Source organism: Panthera pardus, unplaced genomic scaffold, assembly GCF_024362965.1.
Source record: "Panthera pardus isolate Hobbes unplaced genomic scaffold, ASM2436296v1 HiC_scaffold_14, whole genome shotgun sequence".
In the NCBI taxonomy this organism is placed as follows: domain Eukaryota; kingdom Metazoa; phylum Chordata; class Mammalia; order Carnivora; family Felidae; genus Panthera; species Panthera pardus.
In genome coordinates this window covers 204742-230543 of record NW_026526699.1, presented here as the reverse complement: position 1 = coordinate 230543, position 25802 = coordinate 204742, and the positions used below count along the sequence as shown (strand labels likewise).

At 42.1% G+C, this 25802-nt stretch overlaps 1 protein-coding gene and 1 non-coding gene across 7 annotated transcripts in view; one reads left to right on the top strand and one right to left on the bottom strand.

Annotated features, from left to right (window-relative positions):
- Nucleotides 1-24189, top strand: part of ZNF84 (zinc finger protein 84) — a 59814-nt gene extending 35625 nt beyond the window's left edge. For all 6 annotated transcript variants that reach the window (XM_053901832.1, XM_053901834.1, XM_053901829.1 and 3 more), the window contains 4 exons: nt 2016-2212; nt 12489-12615; nt 13232-13327; nt 18460-24189. In XM_053901832.1, the coding sequence (XP_053757807.1) occupies nt 2198-2212; nt 12489-12615; nt 13232-13327; nt 18460-20444 (2223 nt within the window). In that variant the 5' untranslated portion in view covers nt 2016-2197 and the 3' untranslated portion in view covers nt 20445-24189. The remainder of the gene's footprint in view (nt 1-2015; nt 2213-12488; nt 12616-13231; nt 13328-18459) is intronic.
- LOC128776917 (small nucleolar RNA U13) lies at nt 10785-10888 on the bottom strand. Its single transcript, XR_008422046.1, has one exon. It is a non-coding gene; the product is annotated as a small nucleolar RNA U13 (small nucleolar RNA).
- Nucleotides 24190-25802: the final 1613 nt, after the last annotated feature.

The following is a 25802-nucleotide window of genomic DNA, read 5'->3' as shown; positions in this document are numbered from 1 at the left end:
CTGGGATTGTGATGCCTTCTGCTGTGGTTTTCTTGTTTCAAGGTTGCTTTGGCTATTCGGGGTCTTTTCTGGTTCCATACAAATTTTAGGATTGTTTGTTCTAGCTCTGTGAAGAATGCTGGTGTTATTTTGATAGGAATTGCATTGAATATGTAGATTGCTTTGAGTAGTATTGACATTTAAACAATATTCTTCCTATCCAGGAGCATGGAATATTTTTCCATTTTTTTGTGTCTTCTTCAATTTCTTTCATAAGCTTTCTGTAGTTTCCAGTGTGTAGATTTTTCACTGCTTTGGTTAGATTTATTCGTAGGTATTTTACGGTTTTTGGTGCAATTGTAAATAGGATCCATTCCTTGATTTCTCTTTCTGTTGCTTCGTTGTTGGTGTATAGGAATGGAACTAATTTCTGTGCATTATTTTTATATGCTGCCACTTTGCTGAAATTTTTTTTAATGTTTATTTATTTTTAAGAGAGAGACCAAGTGTGAGTGGGGGAGGAGCAGAGAGAGAAGGAGACACAGAATCTGAAGCAGGCTCTAGGCTCTGAGCTGTCAGCACAGAGTCCAACGTGAGGCTCGAACTCATGGACTGCGAGATCATGACCTGAGCTGAAGTTGGATGCTCAACTGACTGAGCCACCCAGTTTCCCCCCTCTCCCCCTTTTTTAAAAATTTCTTTTTAACGTGAAGTGCCCAACTCTTGATCTCAGCTCAAGTCTGGATCTCAGGGTTGTGAGTTAAAGCCCCGTGTTGGGCTCCATGCTGGATGTTGTCGTAGACTCTTTTTTTTTTTTTAATATGAAACTTATTGTCAAATTGGTTTCCATACAACACTCAGTGCTCATCCCAACAGGTGCCCTCCTCAATACCCATCACCCACCCTCCCCTCCCTCCCACCCCCCATCAACCCTCAGATTGTTCTCAGTTTTTAAGAGTCTTTTTTTTATGGTTTGGCTCCCTCCCTCTCTAACTTTTTTCTTTCCCCTCCCCCATGGTCTTCTGTTAAGTTTCTCAGGATCCACGTAAGAGTGAAAACATACGGTATCTGTCTTTCTCTGTATGACTTATTTCCCTTAGCATCTAACACTTTCCAGTTTCATCCACGTTGCTACAAAAGGCTATATTTCATTCGTTCTCATTGCCACGTAGTATTCCACGTAGACTCTTAAGTCTAAACTTCTTTCTTGGCCAGCAAGAAATCGGGTGCAGGATTAAAATGGGAGGGATGGCTAATGTTCGTGAAAAGACAAGAGCCCCGATTAAGGGTCCTTGCTCCGTTTTTATTAGGATCAGAAGGCTTACAAACATGGTGATGGACATGCACAAAGAGACAATGAAACTGTGGACATTAACTCATGGACGTGAGGGAAAGGGGTTCTTGAAGATACTCGGGTTTAGGAGTTTGGGTTGATAAAAAAACAAAAGGTTGGCAACAGGTGGATGGGCAGGTGTTAATGGCAGACATGAGGAGCTGTGTCTGTTTATTTTCACTAGCCTAGGGGATAAGACAGCAAGTAACCTCAGTGTTAACAAGGCACCTTTCTTTTGTTTATTAGCTCGCCTCTGGGCAGCTTCACCTGCAGTGCTCTAGCCCTATTTACCTAATTTGGTCCTTCCTTCCTATGAAAGCAGCTTTCTGCTATAGTACTGAATTGGGGGTGCTTTAGCCTTGAATACCTAATCTTGCTTACCTCATGTACCTTTGTATTGGGGGCCTTCCCCCACCCCCCGTTCTGGGGGCCTTTGCCCCCACCCTACTCTATTCTGGGGGCGATAGCCCCCCTTCTCTATCCTTATTCGCCTAATTTTGTTTACCCAGTCTTGGGTGTGAGCATCCTATGGCTTTGTAATTCTTTATGCTTTGTTAACCCATCAGTGCAGGCTCAGGGAGTTCCTAAGCTTATTCCCCACAGACATGAAGACTACTTGAAATCCTGGTTCCTAGCAAGAGGAGAAAAGATTTTAGGTGCAGTATGAATATACCAATAAAGTGCTTTATTCCTATGTTCACAGATCCTGGTTACCCACAAATGAGCCTGCTCATGTGATATAAGAAAGGAGCTTCTGGAGCCAGGAACTTGTCAGTGTGAAAGACCCAGCCACCGCCTTACAGTGGAGCTTTGGGACAGAAACGGAAGAGGCTCAGCGTGGAGCAGGTCTCAGATGTGCAACTCATCTGGCCTAGGCAACAGAAAATGACCATGTTACAGGTTGGTTGATTGTTTCTTCTTCATTATTTTCCAGGGGATTAGAAGAGGTATGTAAGTCTTCCAGTGAAAAAGAAAAGTGTAAGTAGTTCATAAATCAGAGGAAGATAACCTTGGAGTTGAAGATCCAGGTTGGGACAAAACTGGAGCAGTTAGAATAACGTGGGCATCAGGGATGGCAGCTCCCTGCACAGTGGAAAATCCATGTGTAACTTTTGACTCCCCAGAACTTAACTGCTGGTAGCCTACTGTTGACCAGAAGCCTTACCGATAACAGGTGATTAACACGTACAGTATTTTGTATGTGTTTGATATACTATATTGTATGATAAAGCTAGAGAAGAGAAAATGTTAAGAAAATCATAAGAGAACATACATTTATAGTACTATACTGTATTTATTGAAAAAATCTGCATATAAATGGACCTGCACAGTTCAAACCCCTGATGTCCAAAGATCAACTTTATTTAACTATAGGGCTTTCGGAAGGTCTTGAGATTTGAATTTTAATGAGCCATAGTGTCCTGCATAATTAATGAATTTGAGGTACAAACTTGGTTCTCAGATTTTCAGCAGTTCTAATAAAGAAATTAGAACATTTCTACGAGTTGCACTATCCTAGAAAAACGTAAACTAATTCTTCATAGAGAGTAAATATTTTTCATTCTTTGATGAAGTTTTGAACAAATAATACCGTGTGAGTGATGTCCTCAGAGAAATATAGTAAATACATGGGTCTTATGGTAATTTTTCATAGTTTTCTGGAGTGTGACCCAGGGAGAAAATGCCAGAACAGAACTTAGTAATCATAATTTCTCTCTTTAAATGCGGAGCAGAATTCACACACAGAAAAGTACATAAAATGTAAAAGTACAAAGTAATGAATTATTATCAACTGAACGAATACCCATGAACCCACCATTCAGGTCAAGGAACAGAACATTCCAGCCCAGGTGAGGCCTTCCATGTGCCTCTGCCAGTCACAACTTCTCCCTCTTAACAGAGGGAACCAGGACCCTGACTCTGTAACCATTTCCTTGCTCTTTATGGCTTTACTCCAAAGTGTCCGTCCCTAAACGCTGCAGTTTCCTGTTGTCTGCTGCAGTATGTACTAATTCGTGTCTGTTTCTTTCGACATTTTGTTTGTGAGATTCAGTGCAGTTGGAATCTTCTCTCCAGTTAAGGCAGCTTCTCAGTATCACCAAATCCAGTCGGTGGTCACATTTCTGGTTGTCTCGTAAATTTACAAGTCACTTGCAGTTTGTTTGCATCAGAATCCAGGAAAGTTCATACAGTGTAATTGGTTCATCTGTCTCTTAAGTCTTCTTAACCTATTGGCTCTTTTTTTTTCTAGCCCCATTCTTGATTGAAGAGGCCAGGGCATTTATTCTGTGGATCTCCCACTGTCTGGGTTTTGCTCCTTGCATCCCCACAGTGTGCCAACGTGTTCCGTGTTTCCTGTAAATAGGCCGATTTAGAGTTGTGCTGGCTAGTACCCAAGCCACTGGCCACACAACAATGTTTAAATTTAAAACCACTAAATCCAGCCCTTCAGTCACACTAGCCACATTTCAGGTACTTAGTAGCCATGAATTAGTGCAGATAAAAGCATATCTTCATCATTACAGATTTGATTTGGAGGCTTGATCAGACTTAGGTGTGACTTTTTGGGTAAGAGTGTTTCAGAGGTGGTGGTATGTATTCCAGGAGGTGACTCCTGTCTGCTTGCCCGTTTTGTCACGTCAGCAGCTTCATGATTGTTGCCTTGATGGACTTTTATTAGGGGCCACAGAATGATACTCTGCTTCTAAGCACTTCTTTGTTTCTTAAATGAAGTTATTGCTCTATCCCATGATAAAATATGTCAAGGATCAGCTTGTACACTTTCTGTGCCAGATCTGTAATTAGTCATTTCCACAGTACGTGGCATTTGAAATTTTATGGTATATAAAATTTTAAAAATTTTCTTGCCAAAACGTGGAAATATAGTAGGTTTTTACATAGTGACTTTGCATTCAGGAACTTCTTAAGCCTGTTTGTTTATTTTTAAAGTTTATTTATTTATTTTGAGAGAGAGAAAAAGAGACAGTACCAGTGGGAGAGAAACGGGTAGAAAGGGAGGTAGAGAATCCCAAACAGCCTCTGTACCTGTCAGTACAGAGCCTGATGTGGGGCTTGAACTCACTAACTGTGAGATCATGACCTGAGCGGAGATCAGGAGTTGGACTCTTAATCCCTTGAGCCACTTAGGCTCCCTTAAACCTTTTTATTAATTCTAATAATTTTCTTTAGATTTTATTAGATTTTCCATGTTAACAAAAATATCAGCAATATTTTTTTCTTAGTGAAAATAAATTGTAAATTTCTAGTTTGCCAGGACTTTTTTTTTAATTTAATTTTTTAAAATATTTATTTATTTTTGAGAGAGAGAGAGAGAGACAGAGCACTAGTGGGGGAGGAGCAGAGAGAGAGGGAGATGCAGAATCTGAAACAGGCTCCAGTCTCTGAACTGTCAGCACAGAGCCCGATGTGGGTCTCAAACTCACAAACCATGAGATCATGACCTGAGCCGAAGCCGGATGCTCAACCGACTGAGCCACCCAGGTGCCCCAGGACTTTTTTTTTTTTTTTTTTTTTTAAGTAAGCTATATACCGAATGTGGGGCCTGAAGTCAACGACCCTCTTAGATCAGGAGTCGGACAGTCCTCCTACTAAGCCAGCCAGGCGCCCCTGCTAAGACTTTTTGTAACAAATGTTGATTACTTTTCAGTTTTTGGTATGTTTTACTCTTTTCTCGTCTGCTTGTTCTTTTTCATATTTTTGTATTCCTTCCTTATGAAATCCAGTCCTTCTATATGAAAATTTAAACGAGCGTTTTAGCAATTTTGTTCAGTTTTTTTCTGTTGTTTGTAGTTCTTGTGGACATTCTTTTAATTTGCAAATATTCTTTATCTGCATCTATTGAAGTGATTACATATCTTTTCTTAATCTGTTAAAGTAGTGAATATATATATTCCTTTTAATGTTAAATGCAACTTGAATTTTGAATTTCTCGGATAAACTCCAACTTAGTCCTTTTTTTTCTTTCCCCCAGTGCAAAAAGGTGATTTTCTTAAAGCACAGGGATAGGACCCACGGGCAGGAAATGCTGCCTGCCCCGGGACTGAGGAGAGACTGATTATCTACCCAGGAGTAACTCTGACTTAGCCTTAAATTTTTTTTTTTTTTAAGTTTATTTATTTATTTTGAGAGAGAGGGTGAGCAGGAGAGGGGCAGAGAGAATCCTCAGCGGGCTCCACCCTCACAAGTGTGAGATCACGATCTGAGCCGAAATGAAGAGCTGGACACTCAACCGACTGAGCCACCCAGGGGCCCCTCCAGCTCAGTCTTGCTATATTTTCTTCTTTACATATTGCTCAGTATGGTTGTCATTTAGGATTTTCACATCAATGTTCATGTGTAAACTGGCCTTTGCTTTTCCTTTCTTGCAGTATCCTTACTGAGTTTTGTTATCAAGGTGATGCTTGTATCAAAGTATAGGGTTGTGTTCTTGCTTCTGTGTTTGGTAATTGTTTAGTAAAACAGGAATTATTTCTTCATTAAATGTCTACAGAATTAACTGGTAAAGCTGTTTTTTTGTGAGAAGACTTTAACTCATAAAACCAATATTTTCCACATGACTAATGCTTGATGTTATAAAATCTTTAATGGGAAAATTATCCACTGAAAGATCAAGATAAAACGTTAGATTTTAATGTAACAATATGAGAAGCTCATTAATTGATAAAGGTGGAGGTTGTACACTGCAGCTCATCTTTTTTTTTTAAATTTTTTTACATTTATTCATTTATGAGAGACGAGAGCATGAGTGGGGGAGGGGCAGAGATAGAGGGAGACACGGAATCCGAAGCAGGCTCCAGGCTCCGAGCTGTCAGCACAGAGTTCGGTGCGGGGCTCGGACTCATGAACCGTGAGATCATGACCCGAGCCTGAGTCAGATGCTTAAGCCACTGAGCCACTCAGGCGCCCCTGTTGTAGCTCATTTTTAAGAGACTATAAGTTGATTAGTTTTGGTGTGGTGTCAAAGAATATCCACAGTTAACTAAATATCATTGTTTGTAGGATTTCTTAAAATCCTACATAGCGGTCATACTATGCACGACAGTGTTACATCTTCTTTTCAGTATTTGTACTTTTTCCTTGCATTTTATTGTACTGGCCAGGACCTCCTGGACAATGTGGGTTCGAAGTGTCATTGCCTCCCTGCTCTCGGCGGGCACTGCTTTCTGTCTGGTGCATTCCAGCATTCGTTTCTGGCACCATCTGGAGTTAGTACAGACTGCGGGTTAAGGACACCCAACAAGACTGCTCTCATTTCAGTTGCCAGCTATAAGTCTCCCGAGCCACCTGTACTTGTGACCAACTGGCTACAAATTGGGGGGGCTCTCATGACCCCTTCATGTTTGCTGGAACAAGTCACAGAACTTAGGGAAGTGTTATACTTACAATTACAGTTTTCTTATCAACAACACAAACTGGAACCAGCCAAATGAAGAGACACGTAGGATGGGGTCTGGGAGGGTTGTGGATGCAGAGCTTCTGTGCCCTCTCCCTGTGGAATCAGGGCACATCACGTTTCTGGCACGTTTTTGTGTTCACCACCTAGGAAGCTAACCTCACGTTCCAATGTCCAGAATTTTTATGGAGTTTTTATCACGTAGGTATGGTCATGTAGGTTGATTGAATCAGTGGCTGTATGATTGAGCTCAGCCTTCTCCCCTTCCTGGAGGTTGTGCTGATACCACCTGACTCAAAGCTTCAACTGTTTAATCAGATGGTTGATCTTTCCAGCCAGTGTCCATCCAGAAGACTAGGAGCCCACTGTGAGTCACCTTTTTTGTGAGAAGCATAAACTCAGGAGGGGGCCCCATGAATAATAAAAGCATTTCTGTCACTGGGGAAGAGCAAGGCTCTGTCCCAGGAATCTGACACAGAGGCCAGACAAATTATACAGCCGTTTGCCATTAGCTGCCTGTGCTGTCTAAATTTAAATTAGTTAAAAATAGGGGCTCTTGGGTGCCTTAGTCAAGCGTCTGACTCCTGATTTTGGCTCAGGTCATAATCTCAGAGTGGTGAGATCGAGCCCTGCGTAGTTGGGTTCTGGGGTGGGCATGGGGACTGCTTAACATTCTCTCTCCCTCTGCTCCTACCCCCCTTGCACACACACTCTTGAGTGCTCTGTCTCTGAAAAAATAAAAAGCTGAGGGGTGCCTTGGTGGCTCAGTCGGTTAAGTGTTTGACTTCGGCTCAGGTCATGATCTCATCGTTCTTGAGTTCGAGCCCCATGTCGGGCTGTCTGCTGTCGGTACAGAGCCCTCTTCACTTTAGATCCTCTGTCTTAAAAATAAACACACATTAAAAATAAATAAAAATAAATATAAGTTGGTTAAAAATAAGTAAAACTAAGAAGTCCTTTCCTAGTCACCTTTGAAGTATTCAGTAGATGTTTGTGGCTAACAGCTACCTTGTTGGATGGTGCAGATAGAGGACATTTAAGTCATCACAAAACATTCTTTTAGCTAATGCTATTCCAGTCCTCAGGGAGCAAATACTCCTTATTTTGCCGTTAAGTGTGATGTTAGCTGTAGATATTGGTAGGTTATGATTATTAGGTTTGTTCGATTCTTAGTTTGTTTGACAGTATTTCACAATGAACAGATTTTTATTATATGCCTTTTCCACGTCTGTTGAAATAATGGTTTTTTTTCCCGTATTCTGTTAATTTTTATGGATTTCTGAATGCTAACCCTGTCTTGCACTGCTGAAGGAAACCTTATTTGGTCAACTCACATTATGCTTTGTTTATATATGGCTTTTTGTTAGGAATTTTGTTTCTATTAATTTCCCTGTGATGTTCACTCCTTTTGTGTTCTTCTTTGGTTTGGTCTGCTGGCCTTATACAGTCAGTTGAGAAGTCTACACTCTTGCTCTGGTCTCTGGAGGAATTTCTGTGAAGTCACTGTATTTATTCCTTAAATGGTTGCAAGAATTCACCTCTGAAGCCTCATAGATTTGGAGGTTTCTTTGAAGGAAGGTTTTGGGGGATGGGGTCAGTCTTTTTAACATTCAACTAATACAGATTTTTATTTCATATTGTGTAATTTTTGAGTGCACTGTTTGAATATCTGTTTCATCTAAGTTGTCAAATACATTAACATGAATTTACTAATTTTGTTATCTTTTTTAACAGCTTTTTTGAACTATGACCTCAGTAGGATCTACCCAATTTAAGTATATACTGGGGTGATTTTTTGGTAATTTTATGTTGTGTTACTGTCCTTACCCTCCAGTTTTAGAGGGTTTGTTTCATCCCAGGAGAATTTTGTCATTTTGCAGTCAATTCCTATTTCCATCCATAGCTAAGGAAACCACCAATTTGCTTCCTCTCTATATAGGGTTTCTTTTTGGACATTTCATATCAGTGGATTTATATAATGTGTATTCTTTTGTGTCTAGCTTCTTTGCATTAGCATAGGTTTTTGAAGTCCGTCAACATTTTAGCATATGTCAGAAATTCATTCTTTTTATTGTGGACTAGTGTTCCATTAAATGGATATACCTCTCTTTGTCTCTTTACTACTTGCTGGGCATGTGGATTATTACCCCTCGCAGTGGTTATAAGTGCTGCTCACAGGAGCAGCCATGTACAAGTTTTACATGAACACGTTTTCATTTCTCTGGAGTATATACCTAAGAGTGTAATTGCTGGGTTGTATGGTCAAATTATATTTACTTTTTAAGAAACTGCCACAGTCCATCGTGTCAGACCACTTTGTATTTCTAGTAGTGTTGAGTTCCAGTTTCTCCACATCCTTTCCAATACTTATCATCTATCTTTTTATCATTATGGCGAGTGTGAAGTGGTGTTTCATTATGGTTTTAATTTCCTTCATAACTAATGATGTTGGTCATTGTTCCATGTGCTCATGTGCTTATTAGCCGTTCCTGTATCTTCTTTGATAAAATATATTAAAATATTCTACCTACTTTTAATTTTAATTTTTATTTTTTAATATTTTTTTTTAATGTTTTTAATGCTCATTTATTTTTGAGAGAGAGAGAGACAGAGCACGAGAAGGGGAGGGGCAGAGAGAGAGGGAGACACAGAATCCAAAGCAGGCTCTAGTCTCCAAGCTGTCAGCAAAGAGCCCGACGTGGGGCTACAACCCAGGAACCGTGAGATCATGATCCGAGCCGAAGTTGGATGCCCAACCAACTGAGCCACCCAGGTGCCCCTATTTTTTAATATCTTTTTAAAGTAAGCTCTACGTCCATGCAGGACTTGAACCGCTAACCCCGAGATCAAGAGTCACCTGAGCCAGCCAGGTGCCCCTACCTACTTTTTAACTTTTCTTAAAATTTTAATTTAGTTTTTTTATTGAGTTCTAAGAGGTTTTTCTTATAAGTTCTGAGTCAAGTTTTTTTTTTCAACGTAAGTAGGATTTGCAAATAATTTTTTCCTGATTGTGGCTTGCCTTTTCATTTTTCAGTTGTGTAGTTTGAAGTGCAACAGTTTTATATCTTGTTACTTGGATAGGAATGTGGAAACCTTACATTGTCTAGGTGTTGTGACGCTCTGTCTGCTGTGTTTATGTTACACCTTTGCATATTGAAAATCCATCAGAAGATACTACAATACTACGATTTTTGCATCCAGCGGTCAAACATACTTCAAGGAACGAAGAGGAGGGGCACTTGGGTGGTTTAGTTGGTTAAGTGTCTGACTCTTGACTTTGGCTCAGGTCGTGATCTCATGGTTCATGGGTCAAGTGTGGAGCCTGCTTGAAATTCTCTCTCTGCCCCTACCCCACTCTTGTGCGTGAGCTCTCTCTCAAAATAAATAAATCAACATTTAAAAAAAAAAAAAGGAGCATCTGAGTAGCTCAGTCAGTTAAGCGTCCCGACACAAGCTCAGGTCATGATCTCACAGTTCGTGGGTTCGAGCCCCACGTCGGGCTCTGTGCTGACAGCTCAGAGGCTGGAGCCTGCTTCGGATTCTGTGTCTCCCTCTCTGTCTTCCCCTCCCCCACTCATGCTCTGTCTCTGTCTCTCTCTCTTAAAAATAAGTGAACAGTAAAGAGAGGAAGGAAGACAAAGAACGGCAAAGAACGTAAGAGGAGAAGATTGTGTTGTATTTGCATGGATATTTGCCATCCCTGTTCTTAATTCTTGAGCCTGGAGTTGCCTGCTGGTACTGCTTCCTTCAGAAGGCCTCTCATCTGTCAGCCCTTTGCCAGCAGCTCTGCTGCCCTGGATTCTCTTAGTTTTTCTTCATAACAGAAAATGCCCTCACGTCACAATTATTCCTGGCGAATAAGCTGGTTACAAAATCCTCGGTTAACAGGTTTTTCTTTTCAGCACTTTTAAAGTGTTTTCCTTTTCTGGCCTCTGCTTTTTAATAGGAAATTTACAGTCATTTCAATTGCTGTTCTCTGTAAGTGAGGTGACTGTTTCCTTGTCTGTATTCTGTAGCAGTTTGATTATGATGTGTTTGGTGGTGGCTTTCTTTTTTTCACGTCAGACACGTAATGTGCCGACGTCGTAACAAGGTTTAAGGGTGGCACATGTCACACAGTGGCGTGAACGCTCACTTATCACGCTTATGAACTACAAAAGGCTCGGTGGTGGCTTTCTTTATGTTATCATCCAGTTGGGGGATCACTGAGTTTCCTGTTGACTTACGCCTTTTGCCCCATTTGAGGAGCATTTGGCCATCATTTCTGTTTTCCACCATGTTCTTGCTTTTTTCCTTCTGGAACTCCTCTGACATGCATTTGGTGACAGTGTCCTGAGCCCTGAGTGTCTGAGCTCTTTTTTAAGTTTTTGTTTTTTTTTTTTCCTCAGTTGCTCAAAATGGGTACTTTTATTGACTGTCTTCAGGTTCACCAGCTCTTCTCAGAGTGTATGATGTGCTGCTTAGAGTCAGGTTTCTTATTTTCTGATGCTATTATGGATTATTTAGAGTGCATGTTTTCTGATCATCTCAGGTAACTTTGGGATGGAAATCTATCTCTTTAAAAATTTTTTTTCTTAATGTTTATTTTTGAGAGAGAGAGAGATCATGAGCAGAGGAGGGGCAGAGAGAGAGGGAGACACAATCTGAAGCGGGCTCCAGGCTCTGAGCTGTCAGCACAGAGCCTGACACGGGACTTGAGCCACAAACTGCAAGATCATGACCTGAGCCGAAGTTGGATGCTCAACAAACTGAGCCACCTGGGCACTCCGAGATGGAAATCCATCTTGACCTAAATCCAGAAACCTTTCTAAAACCTAGATTTGGTTATATCTCTCTCATCTCATGGAATCATGGCTAGCTGTTGACTATGAGAAAGTGTCTATCTCTGTTAACCAGTCTGCCCCCCCACCCCCCATGTGGCCTTTTAATCTAATTACTACTTTGTACCTTGTGTTCTTATCTAACCGAACTGTTTGTATCTCCTCAACTCTCCTGGTTTTGGGGTTTCATTGGAGCTGTTGGCTCTCAGAATGCCTTTGCACCTCCTTTTTTTGTGGAAAGCATTGCTAATTTCTTAAAACTCACCTCAGGCTTTACCTCTTGCAGAGAGCCTGAGTTGACCCCGAAATTGAAGCTGTCCTTGCTTTGACCCACGTGGTGCCTCAGCTACAGCAGCTTATTATATGAATAGGCGTATATATTTGTAGCCTCTACAAGACTATGCAGTTTTTTAGGGTATTGTGTTATTACCTTTTTTTGGGTACCACCTCTCTGGTGGCAGATTTGAGGTTCAGTAAATATTTTGTTGGTGGTTCAGAAGATTTTTGAATTTTTATTTATTTATTTTTTTAATTTGATTTTTTTTTGGGGGGGGGGGGCGGAGAAAGAGTATGTGTGTGACCAGAAGAGGGACAGAGGGAGAGAGAATCCTAAGCAGACTCCAGGCTCAGCATGGAGCCTGACATTTGATTTCACAACCCTGGGATCATGACTTGAGCCGAAGTCAAGAGTCACACCCTCGACCAGCTGAGCCATTCATACGCCCCCTGTTGAGATTTAAACTCCCGAATTCCATTTCTAATGTATTGTATATATGGAAGGGTGGAAGAGTGCATCATCGTGTTTTATTGCAGAAATACCGTGCAAAGGACACAGTCATTCTCCATAACTTGCTGTGATGAGAAAAATGTGCTTACACTCCAATTCTTTCCTATCTCTCAGAGTGATAATTGCTTCAGATTGACCAGGGTTATGCTTTTACAGGAGGCATTCTCATTTGAGGATTTATCTGTGGACTTCACCCAGAAGGAGTGGCAACTCCTGGACCCCAGTCAGAAGGACTTATACAAGGATGTCATGCTGGAGAACTACAGCAGCCTAGTTTCGCTGGGTAAGAACTTCCTGGAGGACCTCAGACTATGCCTAATACCTTACTTGTTTAGTTGCTGAGAGCTGTGGGGGTTCTGAATTTTTTAATGGTTTTGAACCTGAATTCAGGAGATTAAAAGTTCCGTGCACTGTGACACTAGGGAAAACATCTGGACCTGCCTTCCAATTACGAAGGCTTATTTTCTTTATGCGTCCTCCGAAACTTACCGCGTTCATGGGGGGTTGGCACCTAATGCGAGGAAATGGCTATGTTTCACTTGCTTCTTCTGTGTTGAATTACTTACAGAGCAGTTTTGTATAGCAGGTACAGTTCTGCTCCTTTTAAGTCACTTTCCCAAGGATTGACAGCTAGTCATTGAAAGGGCCTGGATTTGAACCCAGGCTGATGGGCTCAGGAGCCTCTGAAGCATGTAATGGTTTTGTATTTGGATTACAGAAGTGAACAATCTTAGAACCATCAGCCACCAGGGAGACCCCTGCTGTTGAGAATTGTTTAGTCTGTTCATACACAGATGGGTACTTCACTGGGCCGGTGTGATGCCAAATCTTTCTGTTTCTTCGGTGGCCCTGAAGCCCAAGCAGTCAGGGTCAAGGCTTTTGTGTTTTCCCCTGAACAGGGTATGAAGTTATGAAACCTGATGTCATCTTCAAGCTGGAGCAAGGAGAAGAGCCATGGGTGGGAGATGGAGAAGTTCCAAGTGCAGACTGCCCAGGTGGGTGTGAGAACCGGCCAGAAATTCAGTCTCAGTTGGTCACTGGGTTGATGACATCTCTGAAATGTGCTTTAGAGAGCTCTTTTCACAATCTCTGGCCCCGTGGTGGGGTTTCAGAACACCTGATGTGAGCCACTTTGTGTCTTTAGGTGTGGCTTCTTTGCTTCCAGCTTGTTTAGGCCATGAACTACTCCCTGTCTGCCAAGTCTGGAACTTTGGCTTCTTTCATATTCTGACATGTTTAATCTTCTGTTCTCTGCTCACCTACGGTTAGACACGTCTGCTTGTACAGTTAGGAGGTTTCTTTCTTGCCTCAGTGGGGTGTCTGATGCCCAGAGAAGTACCCCGTGGGCCCACTGCACTCCATTCAGCCTCTGTACAGCTGAGAACAGTTGCTTGTTCCTCCCAAACAATTGGTCCTTTTTCTCCCTTTTTAAAATTAGGTTCTGTTGTACTTTTCCTGTAGATTGGATACCACGGAGTACATTGAATGGTCTCTCTCTTATTTAAGTTTTTTTGCCCTTTGGAAGTTATCTTTTTAACTTAACTCCTCAATGCACACTTAAAACTAGGCTCATGATGTCCCATAGGGACATCTGAATTATCCAAATAATTGGATTTGGAATTTACTTCACTTACTGAATTATCCAAATTTCTAGATAGGTGTAGAATCTATCCTTCTTTTATAAGTTCAGGCTCCCTCGAAATCACCCCCTGAGATACGTATCTGAGTGGCACTGCGGTGGGAGGAAGGGCATTGATATGGGGGTGGGGAGGGAATGGCAGTGCCTGTGATGGAAGGGTGCTCACCTGTGGCGGCTGCCTGGACCCCCCCGAGGGACCAGGAAGCCGGTCACCTGCTAATGCCCAGTGCTCAGGGCTTGAGCGTTGCTCTGGGGGCGTTCGTGAATTCTCCAGAATGCCCAGAATCCCTGCACACAGACCAAGAATGCGCTTGCAGCTTAAGGATTATTTTGGGCAGAGAGAGATGGGTGCCTGGGGTGGGCCCCACAGTCTTCCCAGGGTGCAGGTGCCATCTGAATGTAGCTGAGGCATTGACAAGAGTCTGCTACAGCCTATAGCCTCTTCTTTCAGGCTCTCCACTGTGTGAATCTGTGCAGCCTCTCCTGCTGTTTATACCCTCTTCCTCAAATTCATGGTCAACTCCATTTGAACATTTCTCAGTGTTTTCAGACGAAATACTTACTCTTCTCTGCATCTCCATTTGATTGTGCTGTGTTTTATCTTAATCCTTTCCACACAAACTCTGTTTTCACATACACATTCATACACATGGAATGTTCCTTGACTGTCCAGCTCAGTTGGTCTCACTTTTTTCGGAAGTCCCATTCCAGACCTGATCACAGGCTGGGTAATATTCTTTAGTTGGTTGGTCTCTGAGCTTTGTGTGCATGCACAGACACAGGCTTATAGTTTTATACCCAGCTCTGTGTCAGACAGGATTCATTCTGCAAATTCTTCTCCACAAGCCCATTGTTCTAATACAGGTGTTTTTAGCCAGGTGTGCATTAGATCACGTGGGGATTTGATTCAGTAGAGTGGTGTATACGTATTTTAAAATGTAGTATTCTAGAACTGGAATTTGTAGTTTGAGAAACTCTTGTGATTTTTTTTTTATGTGCCCCTCTCTCATTGATAGCCACCACTTGAGTTTCTACTAAAGTGATTAAAAAGTAAAATACCTGGAAAATACCATACAGAAGCATAGAACTTACTTAAGAAGTGACATTTGCATCCAATTTTTTTAACTCTGCATTTAAATAGTGAACATTTATGTTTCACTGCAATGTAGCGCAAAGTTAGTTGTCAAAATTAACAAGGCCCGCACTTCAGGGTCCCCAAGAACACCACTATGCTCAGAGGTTCAACGGGACTGCGGATGTTGTAGGAATGGCTAAGACTTATTACAGTGACATAATGACACATAGCTGCATCACCATGGAACGGGCACAAGCAGAGTCTGGAGGAATCCAGGTGCAGGTTTCCTGTGCTGCTCCCTCCATGAGGGTGACACAGAGCTCACTTCTCCCCCAGCAATGAAAATGCAGTAGTATGTGTGGTATTTCTGCCCAGGAAAGGTCACTAAAGACCCAGCACCCAGGGTTTTATTGGGAGCTGGTCAGAGGCACCTCTGCCTAGCACTTCAGCTAGGAGTCCAGCATTTCAGACTCCCAGGAGACCAGGTACTCACCATAAACCACGTGGTTCGCACACAGTCCACCACAGGGAGCTCCTTTTATCAGCTGGGGAATGGTAGGAACACTCCGGAAACCCAGGTTCCCAAATGCTAGCCAAGAGCAACCTTGCAAGTAGTCGTGTGTGCATAGCACTCTCAGGCCTGGTGCCAACTCTTTTCTGCACAACAACTTTAGCAATTCATAGAAAATTGAATATGTGTTGATTTCTCTTATTATTTTTAAGGTATTGTGCTGGATGGTGTGGGTATTCCTTGTCTACACAGTGCTTACTTTCTCACGGGAGGATAAAAGTGAAGAAGTTTTCAAATAACCAGGGTAAAACCGAGATCCTGAAAGTGCTCTTATAGAAATAAGGTAGATAATAATATGGTAGAGAGAGCGTTAGTCTGCTCAGGAAGTTACTCCCACAGTTTTGGAGGCTGGAAGTCCCAAGATCAAGGTGCCTGCGTGATTTGGGTGCTTATGAAAGCTGTTTTGCTGGCTTGTAGCAATGTAGCTCTGCCCTCATATGGCCTTTCCTCATTCATGCATGTGGGTAGATTAGGGGCCAAGGAGTACTCTGGTGTTTCTGATAAGGATACTGATCTTTTTGAATCAGGGCCCTGCCATTATGATCTCATTTAACCTTTATTCCTTCCTTTGAAATCTCATTTCCAAATACAACCACACCGGAGGTTAAAGCTGAAATATATAAATTTTGGGGAATGACACAATCATTTGATTCATAACAGGGTCATGTGGAGAAGGCAACTCTAGACATGAAGACTGAAAGGAACAAGCTATCTGAATTAGGAGAAAGTGTTCCTTAAAGGAATGACAAATATGGGGGTGCCTGGGGGGCTCAGTCGGTTAAGCATCTGACTCTTGATTTCAGCTCAGGTCATGATCTCATGGTTTGTGAGTTCGAGCTCTGTGTCAGTCTGCTCTGACAGTGCAGAGTCTGCTTGGGGTTCATTCTCTCTCTCTCTTTCTCTCTCTGCCCCTCCCCTGCTCGCACTCTCTCTTTCTCAAAATAAATATTAAAAAAAGGGAATGATAAATATGAATGTATTAAGTCAGGAAGGGACTTAGTTACTTAGAAAGGCCTTGCCTCAGGGAGATAGGGGTTGGGGAGTGTGCGGAAACTAGATCATACATCAACTTGTAAGCAATAGGAAGGAGTTTGAATTGATTCAAACAGTTTTAAATTATAATAAAATTATCTGATTTGTATTTTAAAAAGCTTAACCTGACTGCAGAGTAGAAAATTAACGGGAAGCAGGGAAACCAGTTGGAAGGCTATTTTACGGAGATATTAAGATGGATTAAATTACAGCAGAGAGGAACACCTGGGTTGCTCAGTCGGTTGAGCATCTGATTCTTGATTTCAGCTCAGGTCATGATCCCGGAGTCATGGGATTGAGCCCTACGTGGAGCCTGCTTGTGATTCTCTCTCTTTCTCCTTCTGCCCCTCTTCCTCACTCATGCTTTCTTTGTCTCTAAAATAAAAAATAAAGTACTTAAAAATAAACAAGCTACAGCAGAAAAAAGTGGTGGGGAGAGTTGGGGTATCTGGGATATACTACAAATGGTCAAACATGAAGCAAACCCATTTTTCTAATGGGGAAAAATTAAAGTTGGAAGAAGTTAGATACAATTTCCAAATGTGTATTTAGTTTAACAATGTAACAGTTAAAGGAACAAAATTACAAGTTTAATTTGTAAGTACTCATTTTCAGTTCTCACGTTTCCTGTTACCACTTCATTCAAACTTGTAAGGTACATCTCAAAGCTAATATTTCTGTAGTAGACTTTTGATTTTAACCCCCAGACTTCACTTTCCTTCATTCTTCTCCACTCAGTAATGAACACCATAATCCACTGAATTGCTCAAACCCCAGTCTTAGGGTTCATTCTTGATTCCTTGCTTTCCCTTATTCCTTACATGTCAAATCCATCAGCAAATCTTGTTGACTCTACCTCCTGAATGGATATGGCCAACAGTAAGTTGTGGGTTTCCTGCAAATTTATTACCCTTGATTGACATTTAAGTCTTTAAAAAGTTTTTCACATTACTGGTTGGCTTTCATACCTGTGGGTAAGAGCTCAGGAAAAATTCCAAGTGTTGATTATTAGTGAAAAATAAGCCTTTTGAAGAACACTTATAACAGTGGCCTAAGTGGTTATGTTGTGAGAATAATGACAAAAGAGCTATATAATAAAGGGCAAATTGAGAATATTTGAAGAATGGGAACTTGTATCTTAAGATATTTTCAGTGAAAGAACACATAGATTGTGAGGTTTTGTGCCTAAACACGTTAGATGAAAAATGGTGTGCTCCACGAAGTGGCTCTCTTGGTGATAATGCTGAAAATGTTTCTGGTAAGTTTAAAACGTTCAGAAAATTTTAAAATGGGAAAAGGGACAAATATGATTTCTCATTCTCTAAGCTTGTAATGGCTTTAGTAGTTACTCTGTCAACCTGTTAATTTTCTCTATTTGTTTTCTTTTCCATTACAATTAAGTTGCGCAAGGTCAGGGGCTTGTTTCCTGTCTCTTGCGATTCGTGCTCCACCTGGGGCACAGTGTGTACTCAGTAGGTGTTGAGGAAATCATTTCCTCACAATATTGGATCAGTGCTTCTTCCAACCTCCTTTCTTTGTTCCTCGTTGCTCTTGATATATTTTTTACATTCTCTTACTTTTTATAAACTTATATTTGACCACAATCACAGGTGACATAATATACTGCCTGTATGTCATTCCTATTTATAGCATTTTATTTTCTTTTTTTCCCCAGTACCTAGAGGATAGACCTTCTACCTGGGACTGGGAAACGGCCTTCCCCAGCATTCATCCCCTTACATAGCATTGCTGGTTTTTCATTTAGGAAAGACAACCACAGAAACATTCACAGGTTTTTATTTCTTTGTAGAACAAGACTTGCAAGGAAATGGTCACATGACGTGGCGCCAGGATGACCAGGAGAAGCTTAGAAATCTGAAACAGGATCACGAATGTGATGCATTTGGAAAAAAACTCAATCTGAGCATGAACTTTGTTCCTTTAAGGAAATCAAACAGTGAAGATAATGTAGATGGATTATTTTTAAAACATCATTTAGATTTACTAATTCCAAAGGCAGATTATGGAAAGACAGAATCGGATGGTTTCAGTGTATTTGATAAGTTGTTTCTCGATACCAAGCCTGAAGAAACTGATGCTTGGTTAAAATACTATGAATATGATAAATATGATAAAATTAGTTCTAAGAAGTCGCAGATTATCATATTTCACAGAACTCGTCTAGGGGAGAAACTCTATGAATGCAGTGAATGTAGGAAACGCTTCACTAAGAGATCAAGTCTCATTAAACATCAGACCAGACACATAAGGGAGATAGCCTATGGCTGTGGTAAGTGTGGCAAAACCTTTCCCCAGAAGTCACAGTTTGTTACACATCACAGGACTCACACAGGAGAGAAACCTTACAATTGTAGCCAGTGTGGGAAAGCCTTCTCCCAAAAGTCACAGCTCACATCCCATCAGAGGACACACACAGGAGAGAAACCATATGAATGTGGTGAATGCGGGAAAGCCTTCTCCCGGAAGTCCCATCTCATATCGCACTGGAGGACACACACAGGTGAGAAACCCTACGGGTGCAACGAATGTGGAAGGGCCTTTAGTGAGAAGTCAAATCTTATTAATCATCAGAGAATTCATACAGGAGAGAAACCTTTTGAATGCAGAGAATGTGGGAAGGCCTTCAGCAGGAAATCACAACTCGTTACACATCACCGGACTCACACAGGAACAAAACCCTATGGGTGTAGTGATTGTAGAAAAGCCTTCTTTGAGAAATCAGAGCTCATTAGACATCAGACAATTCATACTGGAGAGAAGCCCTATGAATGCAGTGAATGTCGTAAAGCATTCAGAGAGAGGTCAAGTCTCATTAACCATCAGAGGACTCATACAGGAGAGAAGCCTCATGGGTGCATTCAGTGTGGGAAAGCCTTCTCCCAGAAGTCACATCTCATATCCCATCAGATGACACACACAGGAGAGAAACCCTTTGTATGCAGTAAATGTGGGAAAGCCTTCAGCAGGAAATCTCAGCTTGTTAGACATCAGAGAACTCACACAGGAGAAAAGCCCTATGAATGCAGTGAGTGCGGGAAGGCTTTCAGTGAAAAATTAAGCCTTACTAATCATCAGAGAATTCACACAGGAGAAAAGCCTTATGTGTGCAGTGAGTGTGGGAAGGCCTTTTGTCAGAAGTCCCATCTCATATCACATCAGAGAACTCATACAGGAGAGAAGCCCTATGAATGCACTGAATGTGGGAAAGCTTTTGGTGAGAAGTCCAGTCTCGCAACTCACCAGAGAACTCATACAGGAGAGAAACCATACGGGTGCAGGGATTGTGAAAAAGCCTTCTCCCAGAAGTCACAGCTCAATACTCACCAGAGAATCCACACAGGAGAGAAACCCTACGAATGCAGTCTTTGCAGGAAAGCTTTCTTTGAGAAATCTGAGCTAATTAGACATCAGAGAACTCATACAGGAGAAAAACCTTATGAATGCAGCGAATGTGGGAAAGCCTTTAGGGAGAAGTCAAGTCTCATCAATCATCAGAGAACACATACAGGAGAGAAACCCTTTGAATGCAGCGAATGTGGAAAAGCCTTCTCTCGGAAATCACACCTCATACCGCACCAGAGGACACACACTGGGGAGAAGCCCTACGGATGCAGCGAATGTAGGAAGGCCTTCTCTCAGAAGTCACAGCTTGTTAACCACCAGAGAATTCATACAGGAGAGAAACCTTACCAATGCCATGAATGTGGGAAAGCCTTCTCCCAAAAGTCACAGCTCATTAATCACCAGAGAACTCATACAGCAAAGAAATCCTAGGATTGGAGTTAATATTAGTCTTTGACAGAGACCTTACCTCTTTGTACTTCAGAAAATGCAGTTATGGTAAACCTTTCAAATAAATAGTCACATCACATTGTAGGTCTGAGTAATCTTTTAGGGTAGGAACTCTAAGTGAGGTTATGTAGGGAAAGTTTTCAGCTGATTAACATGCTTATATAGGAACTCATGGAGTAGAATGAGCCTATGAGATGCAGTGGATTTTAAAAGCTTGGCAAGCATACAGTAGGAAATTAATAGCAAAGATGAGTACTGTGAACATCAGAAAGCTTTGCAGAGGCCACATCTCATTAGCTGTTGGAAATATGCCCACTGGGGTAAACCCTAATCCAGCAAATGAAGAAAAATCCCATGAATGCGGCAAGTGAGGTAATATTTCCATCAAGAAATCACAGCTCATTGTGCATTAGAATACTCTCAGGAATGAAGCTCTGTGAAAATACTAAATATGGGACACTCTTCAGCAGGTAATCCAACCATATTTTTTTGGGTGGGGGGGATTTACATTGTGGGTAAGCCTAATGATTGAAAGAAATGGGAAACGTGCCCCTAGAAATAACGCTATAAAGGGAAGCCATACATTTTTTTATAGACGTGGTTATTAGAAACCCCATACTGATGATTGACATGTTCATTCTGAAGTATGAAGTTTTAAAAATATGTGAATAAATTGAGTCATTGAAAGATCTAGATAAGACATTTCTCAGTGGTATTTATGGTTTATTTTCCTGTGTCACACAGTGTGTCTCATGTTTTGGAATCACATATGATGATGTAATTGTGAGCATGAAATGCACATACCTTGTAGTAGTGCCTCTGATGTCAGGACATAATCACATGCCGCTGGTTTTTCTGTTTTAATGATACTATTGAAATGGCAATTGGTATAACATGTCTTACTGTTAAGTACGCAGCTTAATAACACCACATCTCTTTTTCCTTATGGCTTGTTGGCATATAAACGGGTCTGTGGTTGCTGATGTTTCTCTTCCGTTATGAAAGCCAACATTATATAAAGTCTGCAATCTCAGACTCAAACAATTTACCTAATACCTGGTTAACGAGTATTCAAAGACAGGAACGCAAAACGCAATAGTGACTCGTTGTGTACTGAGTGAGCAAAAGAAAGGCGTGTGAATTGTGTCGCACAGCACTCGAGCTAAATGGCAGTAGTGCTGTCCAGGTGTTGTTCTCATTCAGTGTGGTGCCTTTGTGCATCCAGTGTACGTACATCAAGTGCTGTGTGCCCAAGTACAGCTTGTATTTAAGTTACTCTGATGAAATATGCTGTGTGCTATTGTTTTCAGTGTTTCATAAGATATTTTGTGGAAAAGCTAGGGGGAGAAACCAGTTATTTAGGGGTCACTTTCAGAAAATGTAAAGTATAGATTTTTTTGTGCTGAGAAATATATTTTTGATGTATTCAAGGAAGCCTATTTTACCTTCCTGCACATTTCTGTGATGTCCGGACAGGTATTAGGAAGTAGGCCTTTCACTGCTTCATCATTTGAAGTATCTGTGCTTTGCCTCTCTTCACCAGCTGCACCGTGCACATGGTGATCCTGTTGTGAACCTTTCATTGTAAGTAGGGCCCGCTTTGACAGTGCATGAACCACCCCTTAGCTCAGGTGGAACTTTGCAGTGATCTTTATAATGATCCTTGACAAAGTGTATAGTATTCTTTGTATGATGGTGAAATTCAGAAAAGTCCTGACTTTGATTCCAGACTTGGGAAAATCAAGACTTCTTTCATGCACAAGTTGCTTTGTCTGCACCTTTGAGTTTACCAGTATTCTTCCCTGTAATTACCAATTTTACATCATTGTTGAAAAATTGGGAATTCAATGAGAGTAATTTTCTAATCCACTACACCAGGATGGTAATTTTAAAAGTATCTAACTTCCCAAATTTTTATTCATGCTCAAACATATGGACTTCCTGCTTTTCTCCCTCAAACCTGAAGGTGATTTTATCAACTTCATTTGTAAATGAATAGTTATAGGGTTATGTTTTACTTTGTAGATTCTCCCATTTTTAAATTTTTATCTCTCCTGATTCTCTTCCCTAGTCCCAGATATTGATTCATTAGTTCTTGGATTGAGTTTGGAGTCTGTTGTCTAAAAATGACCTAATTTTTCTCACTTCAGTTCTAGATTGTTCCATTTACTATTAAGGAGTTAAACCCAGTAGTTTACTCTCTAGATAACCGAACTTTGGCTTTAGCCTACTGGTTGAATACCGAAGAGCAGATTTTTTCCTTAGGGGTCATGTGTCAGTCATAGGGAGTGCTAACGCTGGCAACAGAGGCCTTGTTTATCAAAATACCTTACGTGGAGACCCAGGTATGCTGTGTAGAACTCACTGGGTACTCTCTTTCTGAAGAGGGGTCTTTGATTCTGAAATTAGATATTTTCAGTGTCCACGTTTTAAATTACCTTGGTAAACCACAAAAAAACACGAGTCCCCCCATTTCCCCTACCACAAATCCCACATCAAGAAGAAAGCTGGTTTTGATGCTAAGAGGGATTTACTTGCAGCTTCATGGAGCATAGTAGCTGATGTTGGTAGAATGCATAGGGAGAGCATCCCCTCCCTCCTCTTTCACCACCCAGGTTCCCCCACTGTCCTGGAAGACAGTTCTGCCAAGGACAGTTCCACTGTATTCCTTTTACTAAGTAATGGATCATTTGGAGATCAAGTCTGTGAGTCTTGGGGAGTGCCTTTCTATTCAGTGTTTCTTTGTGGGCTTTTGTAATCTGACACCATTCTCTCTATGGATCCAATGTTCTGGGTATTTTGATCTCAAGATCATCGCCTGTAGAACCTGAGGTGAAATAAACCCAAAGAATATCCAATTTATCCAGCAATACCTGTACCAATAGAAGAATATAGATCAGTGGGCATCTGGAATCTACATCCAAGGCTTCCCTCATTTGGCCGTTTATTCCAGCAGTATATGCTCAGGTTGTCAGCTCTGCTGGGCTCATGAGTCTACAGATACTGTACCAGCAAGCTGCTAGGTGTTCAGCACCTAGTCTGGCCTATGCTGATGTGCTAACCCAACCATGACCCTTGTAGCTGTATGTATAATTTCTTGCACCTTGCCTTCATTCTTTTTTTAGTCCATTTTCCACACTACACATAGTATTTTAAGGCGCAATTCTGATTATACACTTCTGTGTTGAAACAGCAGGTAGCTAATTGTGGACTTAATGAGGACTTCTGTATAAATCCGGCCTATCCATCATTTCTGAATATCTTTCCTCCTGCACAGTACTTTTTGGCCTCCTTGAACTACTTGCAGTTCCTTCGTATTTCTACAATCTCACAAGTCTCCCGTCACTGAAATGCCCATGTTCCTTATTAATGCTTGGCCATCCTTTATGAACCGCACATGTGTTTGTCACTGTGGTAATACAATCATCGCATGTCTTGTCTTTTCCATTAGAAAGCTTCTGGAAACCTGGGACTGTCTTGTTTGTCTATACGGTTTTAGCAACTGAGGTTGTAATCTGTGAACGTGGGTGCTCACGGTGGCTGCTTTCCACCACATAGGGAAGCATAGTCTGCAGTGAGGGAGAAGAGTGAAGCCTGGAAGCTTATTCCGGGACCTGGTTCTTGTCCTAATGTCCAGACTCACATCTGCCCTTTTCATGCCTTGGTTGTTGCATTCTTCTGTGAGATATCCCAAATACCCTTCTAATAAATTCTCATGCTTGCTTCATCTGGTTCCAGTTGTGTTTGTTACTCACAACCCAAATATTCCTAACACAGGACGTTAGGCTGTGCGCTAAGTTGGGTGCTCTGGAAGTGGATCCTGAGATGCAGTTTGGAGTGCAAGGTGTTTATTGAGGATCAGCATCTGTGGGGTGATGGGAAGATGAATAGGAAGGGGTGGGTCGGAGGAAGAAGTCAGGCTGGACCGAGGCTGGTGAGACCCTGGCCACACCAGTAGGAAGCTCGGAAGGAAGTGCTGCTCGCGAGTGTCTCCTGTGGGGCCAAGATGGTCAGGTCTCCACATCCCCGAGGAGCTCCGTCACCAGGGGCCCGTTGCCCTGGGAAGGGGAGCATCCCAAGTGAATCTGCTCTCTTTAACTGAGACCAACTCCACAAACTCCGGCAACTGGGGGCAGTCAGCGACCACTGCCTGCTGCTGAGCGACAAGTCCTTCCCTGGAGAAGGTTGGGTGGCCTCACTCTGTGCCCACAGTCCATCCCACCACTGCTGAGTTCCATTTTCCCAGCGTTAGGTCTGTCCAAGGAGAGACTGAGGAAACAGAGTTCGCTGGGACCAACTGGTCCCTCCTGATGCTGTTGTTTTCTCTCACCTGTGAGCTATTCTGGGGCCTCTGCCACCTCTGCTGGCTTTGATGGCTCACCTCCTTGCTGAGGGGTCTGAGCCATGGTTCCCGTGCCCTCAGACCAAGTTGCTGTATCTGTGCGTGTACCTTCACAACTGGGTAAGAAGGTTGCAAGAAGCCCCTAAGTGGATCACCTGAATCCATTCCTTCCTCCCCACCCTGTTGTGTAAGCAGCACTGCATCCTCCTCGTGCATCAAGTACCCCTGAAAAAGAGCGACTCCTCGTCTGCCCTGCTGGTCCCTGGACGCAAGGAGCACAATGCCCACGGTGTACCTGAAGCTTGCAATTAAGTAGGAAACTTGCTCTGTCTTGGTGAAAAGTGTGTTCTCCTTACAGATCAAGGCTTCTAACCCTGCAGAGCCCAGAGTTGTGGGTATGGGAAGCACAAAGGCCTCTGGAGGCAATCATTGGTAATGTGACGGTAGGTGAGGCCATCCCTGCTTAAGAGAGACCGAGAGAGCACGTGGTGAAGGGCAGAGAGGGGGGCGGGATCTGAAGCAGGCTCTATGCTGACAGCAGCGAGCCCAGTGCAGGGCTCTAACTCACGAACTGTGAGGTCAGACTTTTGGCTCTGAGCCAAAGTCAGATGCTCAGCCAACTGAGCCACCCAGGTGCCCTTCTTGCTTTCCGTTTTTTTTTTTTTTTTTTCTTTTTTAAAAGAAAATGTTTAATGTTTATTTTGAGAGAGAGAGGTAGTGGGGAAGGGCAGAGAAAGACAGAATCCAAAGCTGGCTCCAAGCTGACAGCACAGAGCCTGACACTGGGCTTGAACCCATAAACTGTGAGATCAAGACCTGAGCTGAAGTCAGGTGCTCAACCAACTGAGCCACCCCAGTGCCCCACTTTTCTTCTTTTTAAAAAGATTTATCTTAGAAGGAGAGGGAGGAAGCGGGATAGGGAGAGAATCCCAAGCAGGCTCCACACTCAGCACAGAGCCCGACATGGGGCTTGATACCATGACCCTGGGATCATGACC